The sequence below is a fragment of the Mobula hypostoma genome, chromosome 2, assembly GCF_963921235.1.
Source record: "Mobula hypostoma chromosome 2, sMobHyp1.1, whole genome shotgun sequence".
NCBI classification, from domain to species: Eukaryota; Metazoa; Chordata; class Chondrichthyes; order Myliobatiformes; family Myliobatidae; genus Mobula; species Mobula hypostoma.
In genome coordinates this window covers 87,725,021-87,748,936 of record NC_086098.1, presented here as the reverse complement: position 1 = coordinate 87,748,936, position 23,916 = coordinate 87,725,021, and the positions used below count along the sequence as shown (strand labels likewise).

The following is a 23,916-nucleotide window of genomic DNA, read 5'->3' as shown; positions in this document are numbered from 1 at the left end:
TCACCTTAAAATTATGCCCCCTTGTGTTGGCAATTTCCACCCTGGCTGTCCACTCTGTCGAAGCTTCTTGTCATCTTGTATAACTCTATCAAGCCACCTCTCATCCTCCGCTTTGAAGAGAAAAGCCTTGGCTCACTCAACCTATCCTATTAAGAAATACACTCTAATCCAGGCTGCATCCTGGTAAATCAGCTCTGCACCCTCTCTAAGGCTTCTGCATCCATTCTCGAATGAGGCAACCAGAACAGAACACAATATTCCAAGTGTGGTCTAACCAAAGTTTTATGGAGCTGTAACATTATGTTGTAGGTCTTGAACTCAGTCCCCTGACTAATGAAGGTCATGTGCCTTCTTAACCAACCTGTGAACTTGTGTGGCAGCTTTGAGGGATCTATGGCATGGACCCCAAGATACCTTTGTTCCTCCACACTTAAGAATCCTGCCATTAATCCTGTATTCTGCCCTCTATACAGAACTGTGCACGAGCCTTAGGCACATATATATAGCTAGGGTACCTAAGACTTTTGCACAGTACTGTATTTGTCAACCTGGAACAGAGAATGAGTTTGTAAATCCCTCTCCCTTCCCCTTTTCCCAACCATGATTCCACTTTCTCTGCCCCCTTCACACTCTCAGTCGACAATAATTTTTGTGTATAGCACTATACTGCTGCCACAAAAAAAAACTTAAGTTCATGACGTGTGAGTGATGATAAACCTGATTCTAATATGGATATCTATTGTCGACTGAGAGTGGGAAAGGGGCAGGGAGAGTAAAATCATGGTTGAGAAAAGGGGAGGGGAGAGAAGAGGGAGTGGGAAGCACCAGAGAGATATTCTGTAATGATCAATAAACCAATTGTTTGGAATCAAAGCACCTCGCTTGGTGTCTTAGGTCTGGGTGTGTTTTCACCCATGCCACCCCTTGCCCCGGCACCCTTTCTCTGCCACCTGTCCCACACCTCCCTTGGCACTCCATCCTCGCCATTCTGAGCATCCTTTTGTCCTGCTAGATTTACAAACTCACTCTCTGCTCCAGGTTGACAAATACAGTACTGTGCAAAAGTCTTAGGCACCCTAGCTATATGTACATGCCTAAGACTTTTGCACAGTATTGTATCTGTGTCTAGCAGGTTGGATAAATAAATAAATACCAGCATGAATTTATAATGCAGAGAGCATTATAAAAAGAGGTTGAGCATGCCTACAATGCAGTGCAGTGACGTGGGTAATCGATAGAGGAGGTGGGGGTGGATAACTCGAATGGTTGATCAGATCAACTGCCTGGGGTAAGAAACTTTTAAGATGGCATGAAGTTTTTTTTTTGTTTTAATAGCCCTATAGCACCTTCTGGAAGGGAGATGGCATCGTATAAAATAGAGGGTCAGTGACCAAAAATCTGGTCAAGGACATAGGTCTTTAAGGATAGACTCCAATGAAGGGACTGAAGGAATGGGGTTTAGGAAAGGGTATTCTAGATCTGTATGAGCCGAAAACATGACTGTTGTTGCTGGAGGGATAGAAAATCAGAACCCATACAGGATGCCAGGGTTCTGCAGTAGTTACCCAAGTATGTAGGAGAGAGCATTCGTGTAAAGGAGAATCAGTACAGGGGGATCATAGCTTCATGAACGTTAAGGCAATGACTAAAGACTATGTGGAACTGAGAAAATTTACAATGATGTTGGTGGGACTTGAAGACCTCAGTTATCAAGAAATGTTGAATAGGTTTGCACTTTATTCCCAGGAGTGTAAGATAGAGGCATACAGAAATATAAAGGTATAGATAGGGTGAACGAGTGCAAACTTTGTCTCTTCAGGATGGATGAGACTAGAATTCCAATGTCACCTGTCAGGACATTGTGCGTTGTTCCCCATGTACGATTGGATTTCCTCCGGATGCTCTGGTTTCCTCAGATATTCGGAAAGAGACGTACTGGTTAATTGGTCATTGTGAATTGCCCTGTGATTAGGCTAGGGTTAAATAGGTGGGTTGTTGGGTGGTGTAGCTCAGCGGTCCCCAACCTTTTTTGCACCGCAGGCCGGTTTAATATTGACAATATTCTTGTGGACCGGCTGACCGGGGGGTGGGGGGGGGGTGGTTTTAAAGTCAGGTTAAACTCAACTCAATATGTCTTTTACAGTTAGGGTTGCCAACTTTCTCACTCCCAAATAAGGGACAAAAGAAGCAGTCAAATCCCGGGACACTTGTGTTTACCCCAAGAAAGGCTACCATGACCATGAAGCCTTGCGTGGGCACCTGTGTGTGCATGCGTCAGTGACGTGCGCATATGTGACGTGTGCTTGTGCGTACGTGCCGATTTTTTCCCACAAATCGGTTTTGCCTTAATCTTCCCGACTATACTGTACATACATTACTTCTACATTATACAGGCTGTGTATTTATCATACCATTCCTGCTTTTACTATATGTTAGTGTTATTTTAGGTTTTATGTGTTATTTGGTATGATTCGGTAGGTTATTTTTTGGGTCTGGGAACGCTCAAAAATTTTTCCCATATAAATTAATGGTAATTGCTTCTTCGCTTTACGCCATTTCAGCACGAAAGGTTTCATAGGAACGCTCTACCTTAGCAGGGGAAATATGGGACAAGGGCTGTTCGGTATGGGACAAACCAATTTAGCCCAATATACGGGATGTCCCGGCAAATACAGGACAGTTGGCAACCCTATGTTCAAGTTCAACAGTGCGTGACAGGGAATGAGGAAAGGTGCAGCTGATTCATATTGTTTCCTCGCGGCCCGGTAGCACATGCTTTGCGGCCCGGTGGTATAGCTCGCTGAGCCGCAAGGGCCTATTCCGCATTATATCTCTCAATAAAATAAAATATAATAGAAAAAACATACATAAATTTAGGGTGCAAGGTAAAATATTGAAGGAAATCCGAGGGGAAACTTCTTCACTGGTGTGAGCTGCCAGTGAAACTCATACCGGTTTGATTGGGGGTTTGATTGTAACAATTGAGTGAAGTTTGGGTAGATACATGGATAGGAAAGGTTTGGAGGGGTCTGGTCGATGGGACTAGGCAGAGGATGAGATTGGTATGGACAGGATAGGCCAAGGGGCCTGTTTCTATCCTGTAGGGCTCTATGGCTCTATAACTCACAATAGAGTTATGGGTGAGATGCTACAAATGTGGCTTACCTAGGATCAGGAAAGTAGCAGACAGGATTAAAAAGGACCACTGCTTTGCAGTTTTGCTTTGAGACAGGCAAGGATCACATGAACAAAAACTTCTATGTCAGTATTAAAATGCTTTAAGGTGTTCTGGGGTTGTAAGATGCACTATTCTGATGCAAATATTTCTTCCAATCAGAAATTTTTGGTTTCTGAAATGTATTAGTGAAAAAATTGTGTGTTGGGAGTGAGCAAATTATGGAAACTTGGTATCCAATTTTGATCAGTGATTTTTGACTTCATTTGAATTATGGAATGCTTAGAATTTGTTTTTGCCTTGTAGGGGATGAAGTTATAATAATTCAAGAAAGACTCGATAGTATAAAAGATCGGTATGCTGAGGTTACCACCACCAGTGGTAAAGTCTTGAAGACCTTAGAACAGGCCCTGCAGCTTGCCAGCAAGTTCCAGTCTGCTCATGAGGTGTTATCTACCTGGCTCGATAAGGTGCAGGCTGAACTGGCCACTTGTGCGTCTGAGGTACTTGCAGGAGAACAGCTGGCCCAGGTTCAGGAAAGGCAACAGGTGAGTGTTTCTTCATAGTGTGTGAGTATGTGTGTGTGTACATATGTGTGTGTGTGTGTTTGCACGTATGTGTGCACATGTGGATACATGGATGAACATAATACCAGTTTTGTTTTATACTTTTACAATATAGATACCAATCTTTTGGTTACAAAATTATAACCGTTTCATCTGCTCTTTTCCCTAATTACTCCAAGTGTAGTAGGGTTTTTCTCATCAGATTAATGAAGCTGTGCATGTAATATGTTTGTGTCTGAGGGGGTGAATCGTGCCGGTGTGTGGGAGAGAGTCAGAGTATTTTTTTAACAGTAAAAACATTTGCAGCAAATTGGCTTTTACAGCTGGTTTTGTTGATGTATTTGCAGGTGTCTGGGTAAGAAGTTTATTTGTTTAAACATCAATGACATGCCACTTTGGCAGAGGATGGATCATTATTTTGCTTTGAATGTAATCTCGAACATCAAAGTCAAAGTAGATTAATAATCAAAGTATTATATGTGTATGCCACCACCAGATACTATCCTGAGATTCATTTTACTGCTGGCATTCACACGAGAACAAAGGAATACAATGGAATCAATGAAAAATTGCACATGAGGACTGACAAACAACCAAGGTGCAAAAGAAGACATGCAGTGCAAATACAAAAAGATAATAGTAAATAAATAATACTTAGAACAAGAATTGTATTGGTCCTTGAAAGGGAGTCCTTAGGTAGTGTTCAGTAATCAGTTCAGTGTTGAGGTGAGTGACATCCACACTGGTTTAGGAGCCTGATGAACCTGATGGGATGGGATCTAAGACTCCTTTACATCCTTCCTGATGGCAGCAGTGAGAAAAGAGGACTTATTTATTTGGAAGAACAGTGTTAGGCCAACAGCAGGAACTTGCTCAAGCAATGAATGTTGACCTCTGTCTGACTCCTTTTTGTATTTAGCTTTGGTGCCACTGACTAGAGCAGCTGGAGTACTGCATCCTCATTTTAATTTGTTTCTTCTAACTATAGCCCTAGGGGTGCATAAAAAATGTTAATGCTTTGGAAATCTTCACTTCAGCTCTGTGTTGAGGGCAATAGCCATTGTTAATGAGTCAAAGAAATTGAGCGCCGTTTACAAGGAGCGCTGCCGCAAGAAAGCAGCATCCATCATCAAGAACAGCCCCCCACCCCCCACCATCCAGGCCATGCTCCCTTCTCACTGCTGCCACAAGGGAGAAGGTACGGGTCGGGAGCCTTGGGTCCCACACCCCCAGGTTCAGGAACACTTATTGCTCTATCACTATCAGGCTCCTGAACCATTGTGAATAACTTCACTCTCCCCAACACTGAACTGATTCCACAACCTATGGACTCACCTTCTGCGACTCCGCATTTCATGCTCTATATTATTCATTTTTCTTTATTTGCATAATTTGTCTTTTGCACATTGGCTGATTGTCAGGCTGTTTATGTGCAGTTTTTTTTTTAATAAATTCTATTGAATTTCTATATTTTCCTGTAAGAAAATGAATCTCAGGGTAGTATATGGTAACATATACATACTTTGATAATAAATTTACTTTGACTTTGAGTCTTTTCAACTTTAGATTGCCTGTCACCATAACAAAATGGACACTCTATTAAATTATCACAATTGGATTTGTGAAAAATAGTATTTTGAAGAAGGATGTTATATGCTATGAGTGCTTGCTTTATGTATTGATTCCAGTTTTGAGTTGAGATGTATTTACTGAATTGGTAACATGCGCACAATGCTGGAGGACTTCAGCAGGTCAGGCAGCATCTATGGAGAGGAATGAACAGTCGGTTGTCCAGATAACGGGTCTCAGGCCCAAAGCATCACTTGTTCATTCAATGAAAGCAGGTTTCTCAGAAACTAACCCACTCTGGGGTGGGAGAGGGAGCAGATTAGGGGATCCCACCACTCTTTGTTTTGCCTGTAGTGCAAGGTCACATAGCATAGAAATGCATCAGTGAGTGTTGAGCTAACAGCCTTTCTGTGCTGATCCCCAGGAGCTGAGGAAAGAGATGATCGAGTACAGGGTGAGTCTGGACACGGTCAATGAAGTCAGCAGCGCTCTGTTGGAACTTGTCCCATGGAGAGCGAGAGAAGGGCTCGACATTCTGGTGTCTGACGTCAATGAGAGGTACCGGTCAGCAAGTGAGACCATAGCACAGAAGGTGGAAGAAATAGACGCTGCTATACAGAGATCACAGCAGGTATGTCACACTCTGTCCTCTATCATATCAGTGTGCCCTCATTCTTTCACAAATGGTGCTACTTCTGACATGTAAAATTCTCTTGCCTCATTATTCTCCAAGGACAAAGAGAACTCCTGGGGAAGATATAACTATGTTAGGCAATCACTGCTTGATGTGGCTATGTGGTATTGGAAGCTGAAAGTGGAGCTAAATTGTTCATTGTTGAAACCGTCTGTCTGATCCATCAATTGTTCTACAGAGTTTCCAGCAGTGCAGTAAATCCATCGCAAATCCTTTGCTATCAGAGTCCTTTAACCAGCTAAAAGCAGCTACACTGGGAGCTGTTTCATCTGCTCAAAGGTGGTGTGAGTTTGTTTTTAAAAAGGGGAACATTAAACTATGAATGTCAGTCAATGTTAATTGAATAATTTTTTTTATATCTTTAAGAAAATTCCACCTCAAGATTCAGGATACATTATTGTCATTCTTCAGTATAAGTGTAGAAGGGAGTGAAATGATTGTTACTCTGGATTTGATGAAGCTTAAAAAACACAATAAGCATAAAAATGCTATGAATGAAAATATAAAAATAATCCTATAGAACACAATGTACAAGTAACTGTTGAGTGTGGCCGTATATACATAAGGTTAGCTTATACAGATGGAATAATTGCACACTCTGTAGCTACTTTATCAGGTACACCTGTACACCTGCTCACCAATGCAAGTACCTAATTAGTCAATTATTTGGTAGCAACTCAATGCATAAAAGCATACAGACATGGTCAAGAGGTTCAGTTGTTGTTCAGACCAAACATCAGAATGGGGAAGAAATGTGATCTAAGTGAATTTGACCATGGAATGACTGCAGGTGTTAGACAGAGTGATTTGAGTATCTTAGAAATTGCTGATCTCGTGGGATTTTCACGCATAACTGTCTCTAGAGTTTATAGAGAATGGTGCGTAAAACAAAAAGCATACAGTGAGCAGCAGTTCTGTGGGCAAAAATGCCTTGTTAATGACAGAGGTCAGAGGAGAATGGCCAGTTTGGTTTAAGCTGACAGGAAGGTGACAGTAACTCAAATAACCACGCGTTACAATGCTGGCATGTAGAAGAACATCTCTGAACACACAACATCATGACCATTGAAGTGGATGGGCTACAGCAGCAGATGACCAACACACTCAGTGGCCACTTTATTAGGTACAGGAGGTAGCTAATAAAGTGTCCACTGATTGAATGTACATAAGTAGCAAACGTAAGGTGACTGATAAGAAGTGACGAAGTGACTTGGCAAGAGGAACTCTTCTAGGTAGCAGCAGCAGTGAGGAGGTCGAAATTATGGAGACGGATAATGATTTACTGGAATAGAAGCAAGGAGGGACCACTAAATATCGGGTGGTTTCTCAAGCAGAAAGGGGTAAAGGGTGATATGACAGAGGTGTTTGTTTTCAGAGGATATGGGCAGAAACTAGTTACAATGACTAATGCGTTGGCCATGTGTGTGATGCAAATTTGAGCTGATTAGCGGAAAGGTTAAAAAATTACACAATGAGTTGTTATGATTTAGAAAGCACAGTTGAAAGGGCGGTGGTAATGAATTCAATAGTAATTTACAAAAATGGATGTTGAGTAGTGGGGGGGCGGTGAGAATTTGCAGAGCTACGAAGAAAGAGCAAGGGTATGGAACTTCCAAAGGTGGAGGCATAAACAACAGAATTCTGTGCCATTTGATGACAAGGATTTCTGCCAGTACTTCAGGGTTAGACATTTTGTTACAATTTCAAGAATCAAAAATACTGAGGATGCAATCTGCAACAAAATTAGAAAATTCCAGAAGCTCTGTCCAAGTCAGGCAGCATCTTTAGAGACATGCAGAGTCAATGTTTGAATGAGCCTTCACCAGAAGTGGAAAAATTACCAAAAGAACATCTGTTAAATTGCAGAGGGGTTGCGGGGTGGAAAGAACAAAAGGAATGTTTATGATAGGGTAGAGATCAAAGTTAGCTGGGTATGACATACATTGGCTGTTATCTAACAGAGCTATCTAGAGGGTTATTGGATAATATCACATTAGACAGTCCATTGTACTTTACACCAGATACATGATCCCATTGATTCATAAGGTGGATTTCTACCCTTTATTGTTCAGACCATTCTACAAGCAGACATTTCTAATCAGTATTGTGATGTGTTACAGTATAATCAAATTACTTGTATGCACTGGCTGTGGGAATAGTTTGTGTATGTTACTAAAATGAGCCAAGGGCAGATCAGCTAAATGGCAGTCTATGTGATAGGCATGTGTTTTGATTAAAATGCCTGTTCTCAGGCTCGAGTATGAAGCAGGAAAACTAAAAGGGATACTTGGTTCTTCAAAGCCCTGTTTTTCACTGATCATGAAGAAGTTTCAAAATCCATCTATTTGCAGTATTAATTTCTGCATATTCGTGGGCATGAGTGAGCATTTATCACACAAACATAGAGTGTTTGTTCCTGTTCATGTTCATTTAAACAGACTTTAATGATTCTGCTCATTTTTATAGCTTTAGATGATGTGGGCTGCCACCAGCATGTTCCTTCGGTCCTCCATCTAGCCGAATTAGTCCTTGCTCTTAAAAATTTTTCCTTTGGCTCCTCCCACTTCCCCCAAACTAAAGATGTAGCCATGGGAACCCGTAAGGGTCCCAGCTATGCCTGCCTTTTTGTTGGCTTTGTGGAACGATCCATGTTCCAAGCCTATACTGGTATCTGTCCCCCACTTTTCCTTCGCTACATCGACGACTGCATTGGTGTTGCTTCCTGCACGCATGCTGAGCTCATTGACTTCATTAACCTTGTCTCCAACTTTCACCCTGCCCTGAAGTTTACCTGGTCCATTTCCGACACCTCCCTCCCCTTTCTTGATCTTCCTGTCTCTATCTCTGGACACAGTTTATCTACTGATGTCTACTATAAACCTACGTACTCTCACAGCTACCTGGACTATTCCTCTTCCCACCCTGTCTCTTGCAAAAAATGCCATCCCTTCTTGCAATTCTTCCGTCTCCGCCATATCTGCTCTCAGGATGAGGCTTTTCATTCCAGGACAAAGGAGATGTCTTCCTTTTTTAAAGAAAGGGGCTTCCCTTCCTCCACCATCAACTCTGCTCTCAAATGCATCTCTCCCATTTCACGCACATCTGCTCTCACCCCATCCTCCCGCCACCCTACTAGGAGTAAGGTTCCCCTTGTCCTCACCTACCACCCCACCAGCCTCCGGGTCCAACATATAATTCTGCATAACTTCTGCCGCCACCAAACACATCATTCCCTCCCTCCCCCCTTTCTGCTTTCTGCAGGGGTCACTCCCTACGCGACTCACTTGACCATTCGTTCCCCCCCATCCCTTCCCACCGATCTCCCTCCTGGCAGTTATCCTTGTAAGCAGAACAAGTGCTACACCTGCCCTTACACTTCCTCCCTCACCACCGTTCAGGGCCCCAGACGGTCCTTCCAGGTGAGGCGACACTTCACCCGTGAGTCGGCTGGGGTGATACACTGCGTCCGGTGCTCCCAATGCGGCCTTCTGTATATTGGCGAGACCCGACGCAGGCTGGGAGACCGTTTTGCTGAACACCTACGCTCTGTCCGCCAGAGAAAGCAGGATCTCCCAGTGGCCACACATTTTCATTCCACGTCCCATTCCCATTCCCATTCTGATAATGTCTATTCACGGCCTCCTCTACTGACAAGCTGAAGCCACACTCAGGTTGGAGGAACAACGCCTTATATTCCGTCTGGGTAGCCTCCAACCTGATGGCATGAACACTGACTTCTCTAACTCCATTAATGCCCCTCCTCCCCTTCTTACCCCATCCTTTTATTTATTTATTATTATTTTTTCCCCATTTTTTTCTCTCTCTTTTTTCTCCCTCTGCCCCTCTCACTGTAACTCCTTGCCTGCCGTCCATCCTCTGGGCTCCCCTCCCCCTTTCTTTCTCCCTAGGGCTCCCGTCCCATTATCCTCTCCCTTCACCAGCCTTGTATCCCTTTTGCCAATCGACTTTCCAGCTCTTGGCTCCATCCCTCCCCCTCCTGTCTTCTCTTATCATTTTGGATCTCCCCCTCCCCCTCCCACTTTCAAATCTCTTACTTTCTCTTCTTTCAGTTAGTCCTGACGAAGGATCTTGGCCCGAAACGTCAACTGTACCTCTTCCTATAGATGCTGCCTGGCCTGCTGTGTTCCACCAGCATTTTGTGTGTGTTGCATGTCCTTGGGTGTGCTGGCAAACCATGCATGTCACTGTATGTTTTGATGTACTTGTGATAAATACATCCAAATCTGCTCTTTGTAAAACATCCTCACTTTTAACTTTAAGGTGTGAAGAAAGATAAATGATACAGCTCAGGTGGAAAGAGATTAGGTTTATTTGTCACTTGTACATTGAAACATAATGGTGAAATGCAATGTTTTTTGCATCAAATCAGAACAGTGAGGATTACGTTGGGGGTAGCCTGCAAGTGTCGCCCACTCCTGGCGCCAACATAACAAGCCCATAACTCTCTAATCCTAACCCGCATGTCTGTGGAATGTGGGAGGAAACCCACAGGGTCATGGGGAGAGCACAGAAAATCTTTGTAGACAGTGGCAGGATTTGAATCCTGATCTTATAGGTGGTGCTGTAAACCGTGCCGTCCCAGATGGATTTGTGTAAAAGGCTTATACAGGATGAGACCTAAATTACCTAAATAACAACTTTTGCCTACACTGCAGCTCTTTGCTGTTCAACATGAAATCTTCCCTTTTGAAACTTAGCATTTGCCTGACTCTCTCATGAAACAAACTTGGGAAACAAGTCACCCGCGAATACCGGTCTTCACATGAACATGCTTTTTGTTTTATGATGATATCTATATGATTGTCAAAATGACGAATTTCTTGCAATGTGAGCTGTTGCTTTGAGGTTTAGAATTATTGTCAATAACGCGTCGAGTCTGGAATTCTCTTACTAGTGAAGGCCAAGTTCCATCTGTTACCTTGCTTGAAATGCAAGGCTTTTCATGTTTTTACTGGGTCTTTAATGGGCTCTTCATTTCCTGCTGCAACAATATGTGACTAACTTTCACATCAAAGCAAGATTGACAATACTACAAAGATGACTGCAAATAGACTATAATCAGGGTCAGATCCATGGTATTTGGAAATGTTAATATATTCTACAGTAGTAAATAAAACCTTCAAATGCATTTGAACTTTATTTGCTTTAACATCCATTTTTGCCTGTTAGTAGGACCATCAGTCTTTGGAGATATGAATGGTTTGTAGATTGTCCAGCCCATGGGCAGCATGGTAGCATGGCGGTTAGCTCAACACTTTACAGCAGCGCTGACCACCGATCGGTTCAATGGTTGCTGCTGTCGGTAAGGAGTTTGTATGTCCTCCTTGTGCCTGCGTAGGTTTCCTCCAGCTGCTCTGCTTTCCTTCCATATACCAAAGACGTACGATTAAGGGTAGAGTTACTGAATTATGGGATGCTACATTGGCGATAATTGCAAGCTGCCCCAGCACTATTCTTGGACTGTGTTGGTCGTTGACGCAAATGACGTATCTCGCTGTACGTTATGATGTACACGTGACAAATAAAGCTAATTTTAATTCTAATCTTAAAATCCATTCATATTACTAAAGACCTAAGGGTGTAAATTTAGAATAAACTAATGTGTACTTGTATGCAAAGGCAATAGAGCATGAGGCTGTTATCAGTTTACTCTCGCATGTTTTGAGAGAGCACAAATGCAGATACAAGGAGGTTGCAGGAACATGTGATGAGCACTGAACTCAGAGCTGCCACTGTAATTAATGTTAATGGGACTCAATACATAGCTGCACACTGATAGTACATGAATTTGTGACGTGATGCAAATTGAGGAAGAGTAATGGGTGAATAAGAGGGTCATCAAGCCAAGATGAATTTCTAATTCATTGTCATTAAACCACATACATGTATACTGCCAAATGAAACAATGCACCCCCAGACCAAGGTGCACAACACAGTACTTACAACTCACACACAACACAAAGTAATTGAATTGACTTTATTTCTTACATCCTTCACATACATGAGGAGTAAAAATCTTTACGTTACGTCTCCAATATTGCCACAAGTAAATTCACAAATAATAAAATATGTTCCAGAAGATGGAGATTTAGCATCAGGTGCATTTATGACACAAGTCAAGAAGTAAACAGTATAATGCTAATGGTAAACCATAAGTAATGAGATCTGGGTGGTAGCAGGGAGTTCAATAGTGTCACAGGTTGGGGGAAGATCCCATCCTTACAGTACCTGAAGAACAATTGTAGTTGGAAGGTTAATATCCAAGGATACACAATCTATCAAAAGGACAGGCAGGTAGGCAGAGGAGGAGGAGTGGCTCTATTGGTAAGGAAATGAAATCAAATATTTAGAAAGAAGTGGAATAGGATTGGAAGATGAGAATCCTTGTGGTAAGAAGACCCTAATGCAAGTTATTTACATGCCTTCTGACAGTAGCTAGGACAATCTATAAATTACAGTGGGAGACAGAAAAAAAAAACATGTGAAAAAGGCAATGTTATGTCAGTCATGGGAGATTTCAATATGCAGATAGATTGGGGAAATCAAGTTGATGCTGGATCCAGAGAGAGAGTTTGTGGAATGCCTCCGAGGTAGTCTTTTGGAGCAGCTTGTGGTTGAGCCCACTAGGGGACCAGCAATTCTGGATTGGGTGTTGGGTAAAAACTGGATTGATTAGGGAGCCTTAAGGTAAAGAAATTGTTAGGAAACAGTAATCATAATATGATAGAATTCACCCTGCAATTTGAGAGGGAGAAGGTAAGGTCAGATGTATCAGTGTTACAGTGGAGTAAAGGGAATTATGCAGAGGCATGAGCGGGAAGCTGGTCGAAGTTGATTGGAAGGCAACACTAGTAGGGATGACAGAAGAACAGCAATGGCTGGAGTTTCTGTGAGCAATTTAGAAGGCCCAGAATAGATGCATCCCAAAAATGAAGGATTATGCAACAAGGGAAGTCAAGGACAACATTAAAGCAAAAGGGAGGGCATATATATAGCAAAAATTGGTGGGAAGTTAGAGGATTTAGAGGCTTTTAAGAATTAACAGAAGGCAACCAAAAAAAAGGAGAGAAAAAAATAAATATGAAGGTAAGCTAACCAATAACATAAAAGAGGATACCAAAAGTTTTATTTCAGATATATAGAAAGTATTGGACAACTGGAAAGTAATGCTGGAGAGGTAGTAACAGGAGACAAGGAAATGGTAGATGAACCTAATAAATATTTTGTATCAGTCTCCACTGTGAAGGACATTAGCAGTATGCTGGAAGTTCAGGAGTGTCAAGAGGCAGAAATGATTGCAGTTGCTATTACTAGGGAGGTGGTGCTTGGGAAACCGAAAGGTCTGAAGGTAGATAAGTCACCTGGACCTGATAGGCTACATCCCAGGGTTCTAAAAGAGGTATCTGAAGAGATTAGATTAGATTAGATTATGAGGACACTCAGTCCTCATTTATTGTCATTTAGAAATGCATGCATTAAAAAATGATACAATGTTCCTCCAGAATGATATCACAAGAAACACAGGACAAGCCAAGACTAAAACTGACAAAACCACATAATTATAACATATAGTTACAACAGTGCAAAGCAATACCATAATTTGATAAAGAGCAGACCATGGGCACGGTAAAAAGAAGTCTCAAAGTCCCGATAGCCTCATCATCTCACACAGACGGTAGAAGGGAGAAATTCTCCCTGCCATGAACCCCCAAGCGCCGCAAACTTGCCGTTGCAGCACCATTGGAAGCACCCGACTGCAGCGGACTCTGAGTCTGTCTGAAAACTTTGAGCTTCCGACCAGTCCCTTCGACACAGCCGCTCCGAGCACCATCCTCTGCCGAGCGCTTCGACCCTGCCCTGGCCGCCGAGCAACAAGCAAAGCCAAGGACTTGGGGCCTTCCCCTCCGGAGATTCTGGACCACACAGTAGCAACAGCAGCAAAGCAGGCCTTTCAGAAGTTTCACCAGATGTTCCTCCGTGCTCTCACGTCTGTCTCCATCAAATCAGGATTGTGCACGGCACCCAACTTGACAAATAACAGACATCACCACCGGAGTGGCCGCTGCGAGCTGCATTGCGCCGCCCTCTTCTCCTCCCATCTGATTGTGGAGGGAGATGATCTTTCAAGAGTCAATAGATTCTGGCATGGTTATGGAGGACTGGAAAATTGCAAATATCACTCCATTCTTCCAGCAGGGAGAGAGGCAGAAGAAAAGAAATGATAGGTCAGTTAGCCTGGCCTCAGTGGTTGAGAAGATGATGGAATCGATCGTTAAGGGAGTAGTTTTGGGGTGCTTGGAGGCCCATGAAAAGAAAGGCCGTAGTCAGCATGGTTTCCTCAAGAGAAAATCTTGCCTGACAAATCTGTTGGAATTCTTTGAAAAAATAACAAACAGGATAGACAAAGGAGAATCGGTGGATATTTTGTACTTGGATTTTCAGAAAGCCTTTGACAAGGTGCTGCCCAAGGCTGCTAAACAAGATAGGAATATTTCAGAAAATATACTAACATGGATAAAGCACTGGCTGATTGGCAGGAGGTAAAGAGTAGGAATAAAGAGATCCTTTTCAGATTGGCTGCTGGTGACTGGTGGTGTTCTGCAGGGGTTGGTGTTGGGACCAGTTCTTATTACTGTTACGTACCCCGTAACTGGGTTGCCAAACCAGCAGAAATGGACCACTTAGTTGGAGTCTGGATTACTGGAACTAAGGAAGTTTTATTAAAGAAATAAGTAACACAGTACTCTAATCGTAAGGATATAAATGCAACAGGTTAGCAATGATAAAACACACATGTACACAGAACTAGGATAATAGAAATCAATCAAGCTCTATCGCAGTCTAGGGGTAAAATGATCAGTCACAAGTGATGTGGAGTTCAGTTCAGCTGAGTACAGTTCGCAGTAATCGCTGTTGTGCCGTTGGGGGGAGAGAGAGAGATAATATGCAAATTCTGGTTCACACAGACCTTCGTTCTTCGCAGTTAGCTTTCGGGCGAGCCCTTTTACTGTCTTTGGAGGTCACCGACTGTGACCCCTCCGTTCCGGATACGATTGTTCTTCTGCGGTGAACCCGGCACCCAGGCAAGGGCGGACACACACACCAGGTTCCCGCCGATCGTACCTTTTCACCCTGTGCGTCTATGGTCGGTCCCGCGACCAGACCTCCAGACTCTCGCCAACTTGTGGGGGCACACTGCACTTCCAGGATCTCATTATCTCGTGATCTCATGGTGTGTGTCTTGCCTTAGCGAACCTGTTCCTTTTATCCCCCTGCTGGGGTATTGCCTGTCCATCAAACTTCAAACAGTTCAGGTTCAAAGCAACCGGTCTGTCAATACTCGGAACTGTGTCTCTTTTCGTTGGTCTCTCTCCTCTCTCATTAACATTTTTGAATGCTGCTCCATTGTCTCATTTATCTCTCATTAGCATCAATCTTCTGTTAACTTGGTTTTTCGTCACATTACATGGAATGTCAATGACTTAGATGATGAAATTGATGGCTTTGTGGCCAAGTTTGTGAATGATATGAAGATAGGTGGAGGAAGCAGAAGATTAAGCGAATGGGCAAAGAGGTGGCAGATGGAATACAGTGTGAGGAAGTGCTTGGCCATAAATGTTGGTAGAAGAAATGAAAGCATTTTCTGAATGGGGAGAAATTCAAAAATCCGAGTTGCTAAAGAATTTGGGAGTCCTCATACAGGAGGTTAATTTGCAGCTTGAATCGATGGTGAAGAAGGCAAATGCAATGTTAGCATTCATTTCAAGAGAACTAGATTAGGTTAGATTGGATTCAATTTTATTGTCATTGTGCTGAGTACAGATACAAAGCCAATGAAATGCATTTACCATGTGACCGGAAATGCAAAGAATAGTGTTATTTACAAAATAACTGCGAATAAAAAAAAGTGCTACAACACACAAATATAAAAATACTGAGACAGTACAATATGGATGCAATACTGCTTAGCGCTGTGATGAGAGGTTCAGCAGTGTCACAGCCTCAGGGAAGAAGCTCTTCCTGTGCCTGCTGGGGCGGGAGCAGAGGCTCCTGTAGCGCCTACCAGATGGGAGGAGAGTAAAAAGTCCATGGTTAGGGTGAGATGCATCCCTGATAGTGCTTTTCGCCCTACCCAGGCAGCGTTTATGGTAGATGTTCTCAATGGTGGGCAATTGGGTGCCGATAATCTACTGGGCAGTTTCCACCACATGCTGGAGTGCTTTGCGGTCCGATACGGGACAATTGCCATACTAGAATAACTAGAATCTAAAAGCAAAGATGTAATGCTGAGGCTGTATATGGCACTGGTGAGTTCTCACTTGGTTATTGTGAGCAGTTTTGGGCCCCTTATATGAGAAAGGATGTGCTGACATTGGAGAGGGTTCAGAGCAGGTTCATAAGAATAATTCTGAGACCTTAAGGTTTATCATATCAGCACCAATTGAAGGCTCTGGGCCTGTACTTGCTGGAATTTAGAAGAATGTTGGGGGGGGGTGGATCTCATTGAATGTTGAAAGGCCTAGATAGAGTGGATATGAAGAGGATGTTTCCTTTGGTGGAGGAGTCTAGGACCAGAGGGCACAGCCTCAAAATAGAGTGATGTCTATTCAGAACAGAGATGAGGAGGAATTTTTTTTTTTACCAGAAGCTGGTGAGTCTGGGATTGATTGCCACAGGCGACTGTGGAGGATAGGTCCATGGGTCCTTTTAAGGTGGAAGTTGATAGGTTCTTGATAGTCAGGGCATGAAAGGTTATGGGGAGAAGGCAGGAGAATGGGGTTGAGGGGGAAATGGATCAGCCATGATGAAACGGTGGAGCAGACTCGTTAGACTAAATGGCCTAATTCTGCTCGTAAGTCTTATGGTCTTTTGACTGATAGTAGGGGGGACAAAGAGATTGTGGGACGGATGGGAGGCATCATTGACAATGCTGAAGGCCCTGTGTACACAGCGCTCAGGATAAATATCATAGGTGGGTGGAAGGAAGACCCTGGAGATCCTCTCAGCGGTCCTCGGAATCCTTTGTAGGTTCTTCAGTCAGATGCCTTGCTAATTCTCGTACCAGAATCGGGCTGATGAGGAGAATTTGCACCAAAGCCATTGAACTGATTAATTTTTAAAAGAGGTTGGAAGGAATTGGAAAACAGTTAGCAAAAGATGGGGTAGGAGCACTAGCTATGATTCAAGGAGCCGGCAGCAAGATAATGAAATGAGACAGCAACAATCTGCAAGAATCTGATTTTCTGACTAAACACTGTTACCTCAACTGGCATTCAGAAATCCTGCCCAGAATGAGTCAGCTCTAAGAAGGGCCATTGCATTTTGGGCTCTCTCATTGACTAAGAACCATGGATGTGGAGAGCATGTTTCCAATAGTGGGAGAGCCTAGGAGCAGAGGGCACAGCCTCAGAATAGAGGGACAACCCTTTAGAACAGATCTGAGGAGGTATTTCTCTAGCCAGATGGTGTTGAATCTGTGGAATTTATTGCTACAGTCTGTTGTGGTGACCAAATTATTGGATATAATTAAAGCAGAGATTGCTAAATTCTTGATTAGCAAAGGAGTCAAAGGTTATGGGAAGAAGGCAGGAGAATAGGATGAGAGGGATAATAAATCAGCCATGATGGATTGGCAGAACAGACTCGATAGACCAAATGGTCTAATTCTGCTCCTATGTTTATGGTCTTTCATTGTTTGAGTAAGTGTGAACAACATGAACACATTTAGTAAGCTGTTTAGTTCTGACAATTTTGTGTTGTTTTCTTGTTTTTATTAGTAAAGATATTTTATTCCATGAACTAATGGTGCCTCTTATATGGTAATGCTGACTGAGCTGGGTACCAGGGTCCCTGAACGATGCCTTGGGTGAACTTTTAGCTCAAAATAGCATCCAAACGGGAACAAGGGACATTCTACATTTCTTTTTTTTTATTATTATTATGATTTCAGTCTAGACATTTAGAGTTGGAGTTACAAAGGTCACTGACCTGCCTTAATACAGTACGAGTAAAATGACACTTTCCAACTCTTGTAGGATCAACTGACCACTCAATAAGTTAGCAAAGCCTGTCTGATCCAAGAATAAACTTGGCCTGCATTCTTAAATGTTTCCAGAGTGGTATTTATTCTGGGATCTTGTAACATTTCAAAAATCATCGTTAAAAGTTTTGAGTGTTTTGTATTTCAAGATTGTAAAGGAGAATGAAATGCTTGTTACTCTGGATCTGATGCAGCATAAAAAACACGAAAACATGAAGAACACAATAAAGCACAACAAATAGAATTACATAAAACTAGCTTAGACCGATACATAGACTGACTGTATTTGCTTAAAGTGACACTAGATATAGGAGTATCTGTACAGAAGCCGACTCTGACAACCCCAATTTCATTTCTGCTTAAATACATGATTTTTATTTGGAGAATTCTTAAACCTTCAGTAAAAAGACAACACAGATTTGGAGATGATATCATAAGGTGGGGGGGGGGTTACAATTGTTTACAGTGGATTCATTAATAATGGCATAAATCCTAAGTCTGAAACCAGACATTACAAATACTCAGCGAATTACCAGTAGATCAATGCATGAGTGATGTTAAGCCAGATGTTAAACCTGTAGATTATCACCAGACCTTATAAAAACCTGACCCTCGGACTGCAAATAACATTGTTTAACCAAGAAAATGAGCTTTCATTTCTGTAACTCCTGTCTTTATCTTGGTATGTTAAAGGAGGGAGAAATAGCATGAAAAATGTCCCTTTGGCCTAGCAGGTCTGCACCAGCCATCAGTCATCCGCTCGCATTAATCCCATTTTTTACTCTCCCCTCATTCTCCTCAACTCCCATCTGATTGTGCCACTCACCTAAGCACTAGGGGGTGATTTACAGCAACCAATTAGCCTATCATCTCATATGTCTTTGGGATGTGGAAGCTGTTAGAAGCCCTTGTTTGAGGGAAGATGTGCAAACTCCACGCAGACAGCAGCTGAGAACAGGATTGTACTTGGATGTTTATAGCGTTGTGAGGCAGCCACTCCACTAGCTTTTCCCAGTGCCTCACAGCCAGTGAGCTTATTGTGTGGTCACTACTGCAGGGAAATTGAAGAGCCTAATACATAACAGATGACTTATTATTATACAAGATCAAAATATATTTTTGTTTAACTATTTATATATACATTACAATATAAATACAACACTGAACTGAGTCATGTCATCCGCAGAAATTCTCTGATAACTCAGCAATAGTAGGGTGTGTAAAGGGTGGATGGGAGGATGAATACAGGACCCTGGTGGAGGACTTTGTCAAATGGTGCAAGCTGAATCATCTGCACCTCAACATCAGTAAGACAAAGGAGATGATGATGGACTTTAGGAAGACTAAGTCTGCATTGCTCCCTGTGACTATTGATGGTGAGGACCTGGGGGTGCACATGGATGACAGACTTGAGTGGAGCAGCAACCTGGAGGCTGTGTACAAGAAGGGCCAGACTCACCTCTACTTCCTGAGGAGACTGCGGTCCTTTGGATAATGCAGGCTTCTCCTTCACATGTTCCACAAACCTTTTGTCGCCAGTACAATCTTCTATGCGGTGGTGTGCTGGGGCAATGGCATCAATATGGGTGATGCCAACAGGCTCAATAAACTGATTAGAAAGGCTGGCTCTGTTATAGGAGTTAAACTGGACATACCGGAGGCTGTGGTAGAACAAAGGACCCTCTGGAAAATCCTGACAATTCTGGACAATGTTTCCCACCCTCTGCATGCCACCTTGGCTGAACACAGGAGCACTTTTAGTAATAGACTAAGACAACTACACTGCTCCAAAGAGTGCTATTTGAAGTCATTCTTACCCTCGGCCATTAGGCTCTTATGAGTCAACCTATAGCCAGGGAAGTGATGACCCCCTCCTGTTAGACTGTTTGAGGTCACTTATTTTTAATTCTTTCTTTCTTCTCCTAATATTTGTATATCTGTGCACTTGTAATGCTACTGTGATGCTGTTTTTTTTTGGATCAATAAAGTAAGTATAATATTGCTTTTATATACTATATAATTGGAACGTCCAGGCATTTTGTTAGGCAGATTATAACACAAATTTTATTTTTACTTTCTAACATGTTGAATTATTAAGGCATTAATATGAGGGGAAGGGTAAATAGGGACGTATTTTCATAAAACATGGCCTGAATTATTAGTGGGAAATTACAGAGATTACAAGCTAATTATTTCTGAAATGGATATCACTGCTTCCGTAATCAGTACCTTGCAGCTACTGAAAGCAATTATAATACCTCCTGTAATATATTGCTTCTTTACAAGCTGAACTGCATGCAGATTTGTGCAAGATCATGTACTTTGTGTGGGAATGCCGGCACAGTTCTGTTCTTGTGTGCTGCCATGTTAGGGGTGGTAGCGATCCCATGGTGAAACTCTAATATGTTTTTGTGGGTTTCACGTGTAGTTTCCGAATGTTAGCAGTCATTTCTAGAGGACTAGAGCTTAAAAGCAAGAATGTAATGCTGAGGTTTTAAAAGGCATTGATCAGGCCACACTTGGAGTATTAAGAAAGGTTATCTAAGAAAGGTTGTGCTGGGTAATGTGAAAGTCCCTGGAATGAAAGTGTTAATGTAATATTTGATGACTGTGGGCCTTGTTAGAGTTTAGAAAAGTGAGGGGGGATCTCATTGAAACCTGTAGAATATTGAATGGCCTAGATTGAGTGACGTAGAAGGGTATCTAGGACCAGACGGCACAGCCTCAGAATATAAGCACATCCACCTAGAACAGAGATGAGGAATTTCTTCAGTCAGAAGGTGATGAATTTAAGGAACTTATTGTCATGGACAACTGTGGAGGCCAAGTCATTGGGGATACTGTACTTAAGGCAGAAGTTGAAAGGTTTTCCATTAGTAAGGGGATCAAAGATTACAGGGAGAAGCCAGGAGAGTGCGGTTGAGAGGAATAATCAATAAGCCATGAAGGAACAATGGAGCAGACTCGATGGGCCGTGGAGCCTAATTCTGCTCTTATGTCTTATGGTAACACCACAGAAGAAGAGGATTTCAGAGGTTAGAGTTAGTGCAGAGTTCCTGAATGAGTTGTGAGAAGTAAGCAATCAGAATTCCTGGATCTCTTGTGGAGATGCCTTAAAGGGGACAATGTGGTTGGGGTGGAGGGCTGTGAGGGGAAATGTCAGGTCAGTATTCACACTGTTGGAGCTGGTGCTGGTATTCTGTTTGCCAGCTCAGAGATTGAGTCACCCAGGCATGGCAGGAGTATAAACTTCGCAAAATGTGACGCAGCGATGAAGTGGGGAGTCACAATTTCCCACTTTTTTAGATTATTTGTCACATGTACATCGAAGCGTTGAAACATACTGTGAAATGTGTGGTTTGTGACAACTGTGTGCTGGGGGCAGCCTGCAAGTATCGCCACAGTTCCGGTGCCAACATAGCATGCCCACAACTTACTTAACCCTAATCTGTAAGTCTTTGGAATTTGGGCAGAAAGTGGAGCACAGGAGAACGTACAAACTCATGACAGAGAGTTGTGAAACTGAATGCGTATTGCTAAGGCAGTAAGGCTAACTGCTACACCACCATGCTGTGCTTCTTGATGGCTAAAGTAACACGACTACAATACTCTCCGCAACAAGGCCAGCTCAGTGGTGTAGTTGGTACAACAGCGCCAGTGACTGATTTCAGTTCTGGCCTCCTGTGTTGTCAGCGTGGAGTTTGCAAGTTCTCACTATGACCATGCGGGTTTGTCCCAGATGCCCCAGTTTCCTTCCACTTCCCAAGTTGTGCAGATTAATTGACCTCTGTAAATTACCTCTGAATATGTAGACAGAACTTGGGGGGAGTTTGGTGCCATAGATATAGGTACAAAACTCAGCCATTCGGCCCACAAGTCTGCTCCTCCATTCCACTGTGGCTGATTTATTATCCCTACCAACCCCATTCTCCTGCCTTCATCCCATAACCTTTGATGCCCTGACTAATCAAGACCCTATCACCTCTGCTTTAAAAACACCCAGTGACCTAGCCTCCACAGCCATCTGTGGCAATGAATCCCACTGATTCACTACCCTCTGGCTAAAGAAATTCCTCCTCATCTTTGTCTTAAGTGGAGGTCCCTCTATTCTGAGGATGTGCCCTCTATTCCAGACTCACCCACTATAGAAAGCATCCTCTCCACATATACTCTATTTAAAATTGGATAGGTTTCAATGAGATCCCCTGAGATTCTTCTCAACTCTAGCTGGTCCAGGTCCAGAGCCATCAAATGCCTCTCAAACATTAACCCTTTCTTTCTTGGAATTATTCACGTGAACCTCCTGTGGACCCTCTCCAATGCCAGCACACATGGGGGTGGAGGGTTGAGTATCCCAGAAACTGCAGATCTCCTGGTGTTTTCATGCACACCAGTCTCTAGAATTTAGAGAGAATGTTGTGATAAACAAAAAACACCTATTGTGTGGCAGTTCTGTGGGTGAAAACGCTTTGTTAATTGGAGATTTCAGAGGAGAACGAAACAGGTTCAAGCTGACAGGAAGGCACCAATAACTGAAATAAGCATGCATTACAACAGAGGTGTGCAGAAGAGCATCTCTGAAAGCACAACTCATTGAACCTTGACCACTAACATGCACTCGGTGGGCACTTTATTTGTTCAGGGGGCACATAAAGGAGTGGTCATGGATTGTTCTTTGTTTGCGGCAATGGTTCATAAAAATTATGTTACAATAAAAGTATAGAAAACATCGATAAATAGTGCAAAAATAACAAAGTGGTGTTCATGGGGAAACAGTATGGATTGTTCAGAAATCTGTTCCTAAAACTTTGAGTCTATGTCTTCAGGCTCCTGTACTTCCTCCCCAGTGGTTGTGATGAGAAGAGGGCATGTCCTGGATGATGCGGTCTTTCATCACTGCATTGCTGGAATTTAGGGAGATAAAATACAATTAGTGTAAATAGGCGGTTGATGGTTAGCATTGACATAATGGGCCAAAAGACCTGTTTCCTTACAGTGCAGCTATATATTTCTATACAAGTCATAGAAAAATATACAGTAGTTACATGCACATTCCCCTCAATGTCACTGCCCACAGACAGTGGGGTGCCACTGGTGCATAGCGGTTCATGTGACACCATTACAGCTTGGGGTGTTTCGCCATCTGTAAGGAGTTTGTATATTCCCCCCATGAACCATGTGGTTTCCCCCAGGTGCTCTAGTTTCCTCCTCCTATCCAAAGACAAACGGGTCAGTGGGTTAATTGGCTACTACACACAACACACACATACACACACACACACACACACACACACACACACACACACACACACTCTCACACTCTCACACACACACACACACACTCACACACTCGCACTCACACTCTCTCTCTCACACACACTCACACTCACACTCTCTCACACACACACACACACACACACAAACACACATCATTTTCTCCAGACCCTCTTGGACAATCAAAGCTACTTCAATAGATCCTGTGGAAGAAGTGTTATTGGTTACAAACTACTCTGGTGTAGCAGGAGGAACATTGATGTTGGTCAAGGGGAGAGATAACCAGCTCTGTGTCCTTTGGCTAGAAGTGGCTGCCTGCACTGGGCCAAGGACCTGGAAGCATTTGCTCCTTTGAGAGAATGGCTGATGTGAAACCTGTTTGATGTTGCATTGGGTGCTGGGAGTTGGAAGACTCCATTCCATGACTTGACTCCCTGTCCTTCCTTCTCATCAGTTTGAGCAAAGAGCAGATGCGGAGATTGCCTGGATCGCAGAAACAGAGAGGAAGTTGAGATCACTTGGCGACATAAGGCTTGAGCAAGACCAGACTTCTGCTGAACTGCAAGTTCAAAAGGTA

The 23,916-nt window shown here is 42.9% G+C and overlaps 1 protein-coding gene across 13 annotated transcripts in view; it reads left to right on the top strand.

The window, feature by feature from the left end:
- dst (dystonin) overlaps positions 1-23,916 on the top strand; it is a 637,976-nt gene that overhangs the window by 509,003 nt on the left and 105,057 nt on the right. For all 13 annotated transcript variants that reach the window (XM_063040140.1, XM_063040054.1, XM_063040111.1 and 10 more), the window contains 3 exons: positions 3,482-3,723; positions 5,735-5,941; positions 23,794-23,913. In XM_063040140.1, the coding sequence (XP_062896210.1) occupies positions 3,482-3,723; positions 5,735-5,941; positions 23,794-23,913 (569 nt within the window). The remainder of the gene's footprint in view (positions 1-3,481; positions 3,724-5,734; positions 5,942-23,793; positions 23,914-23,916) is intronic.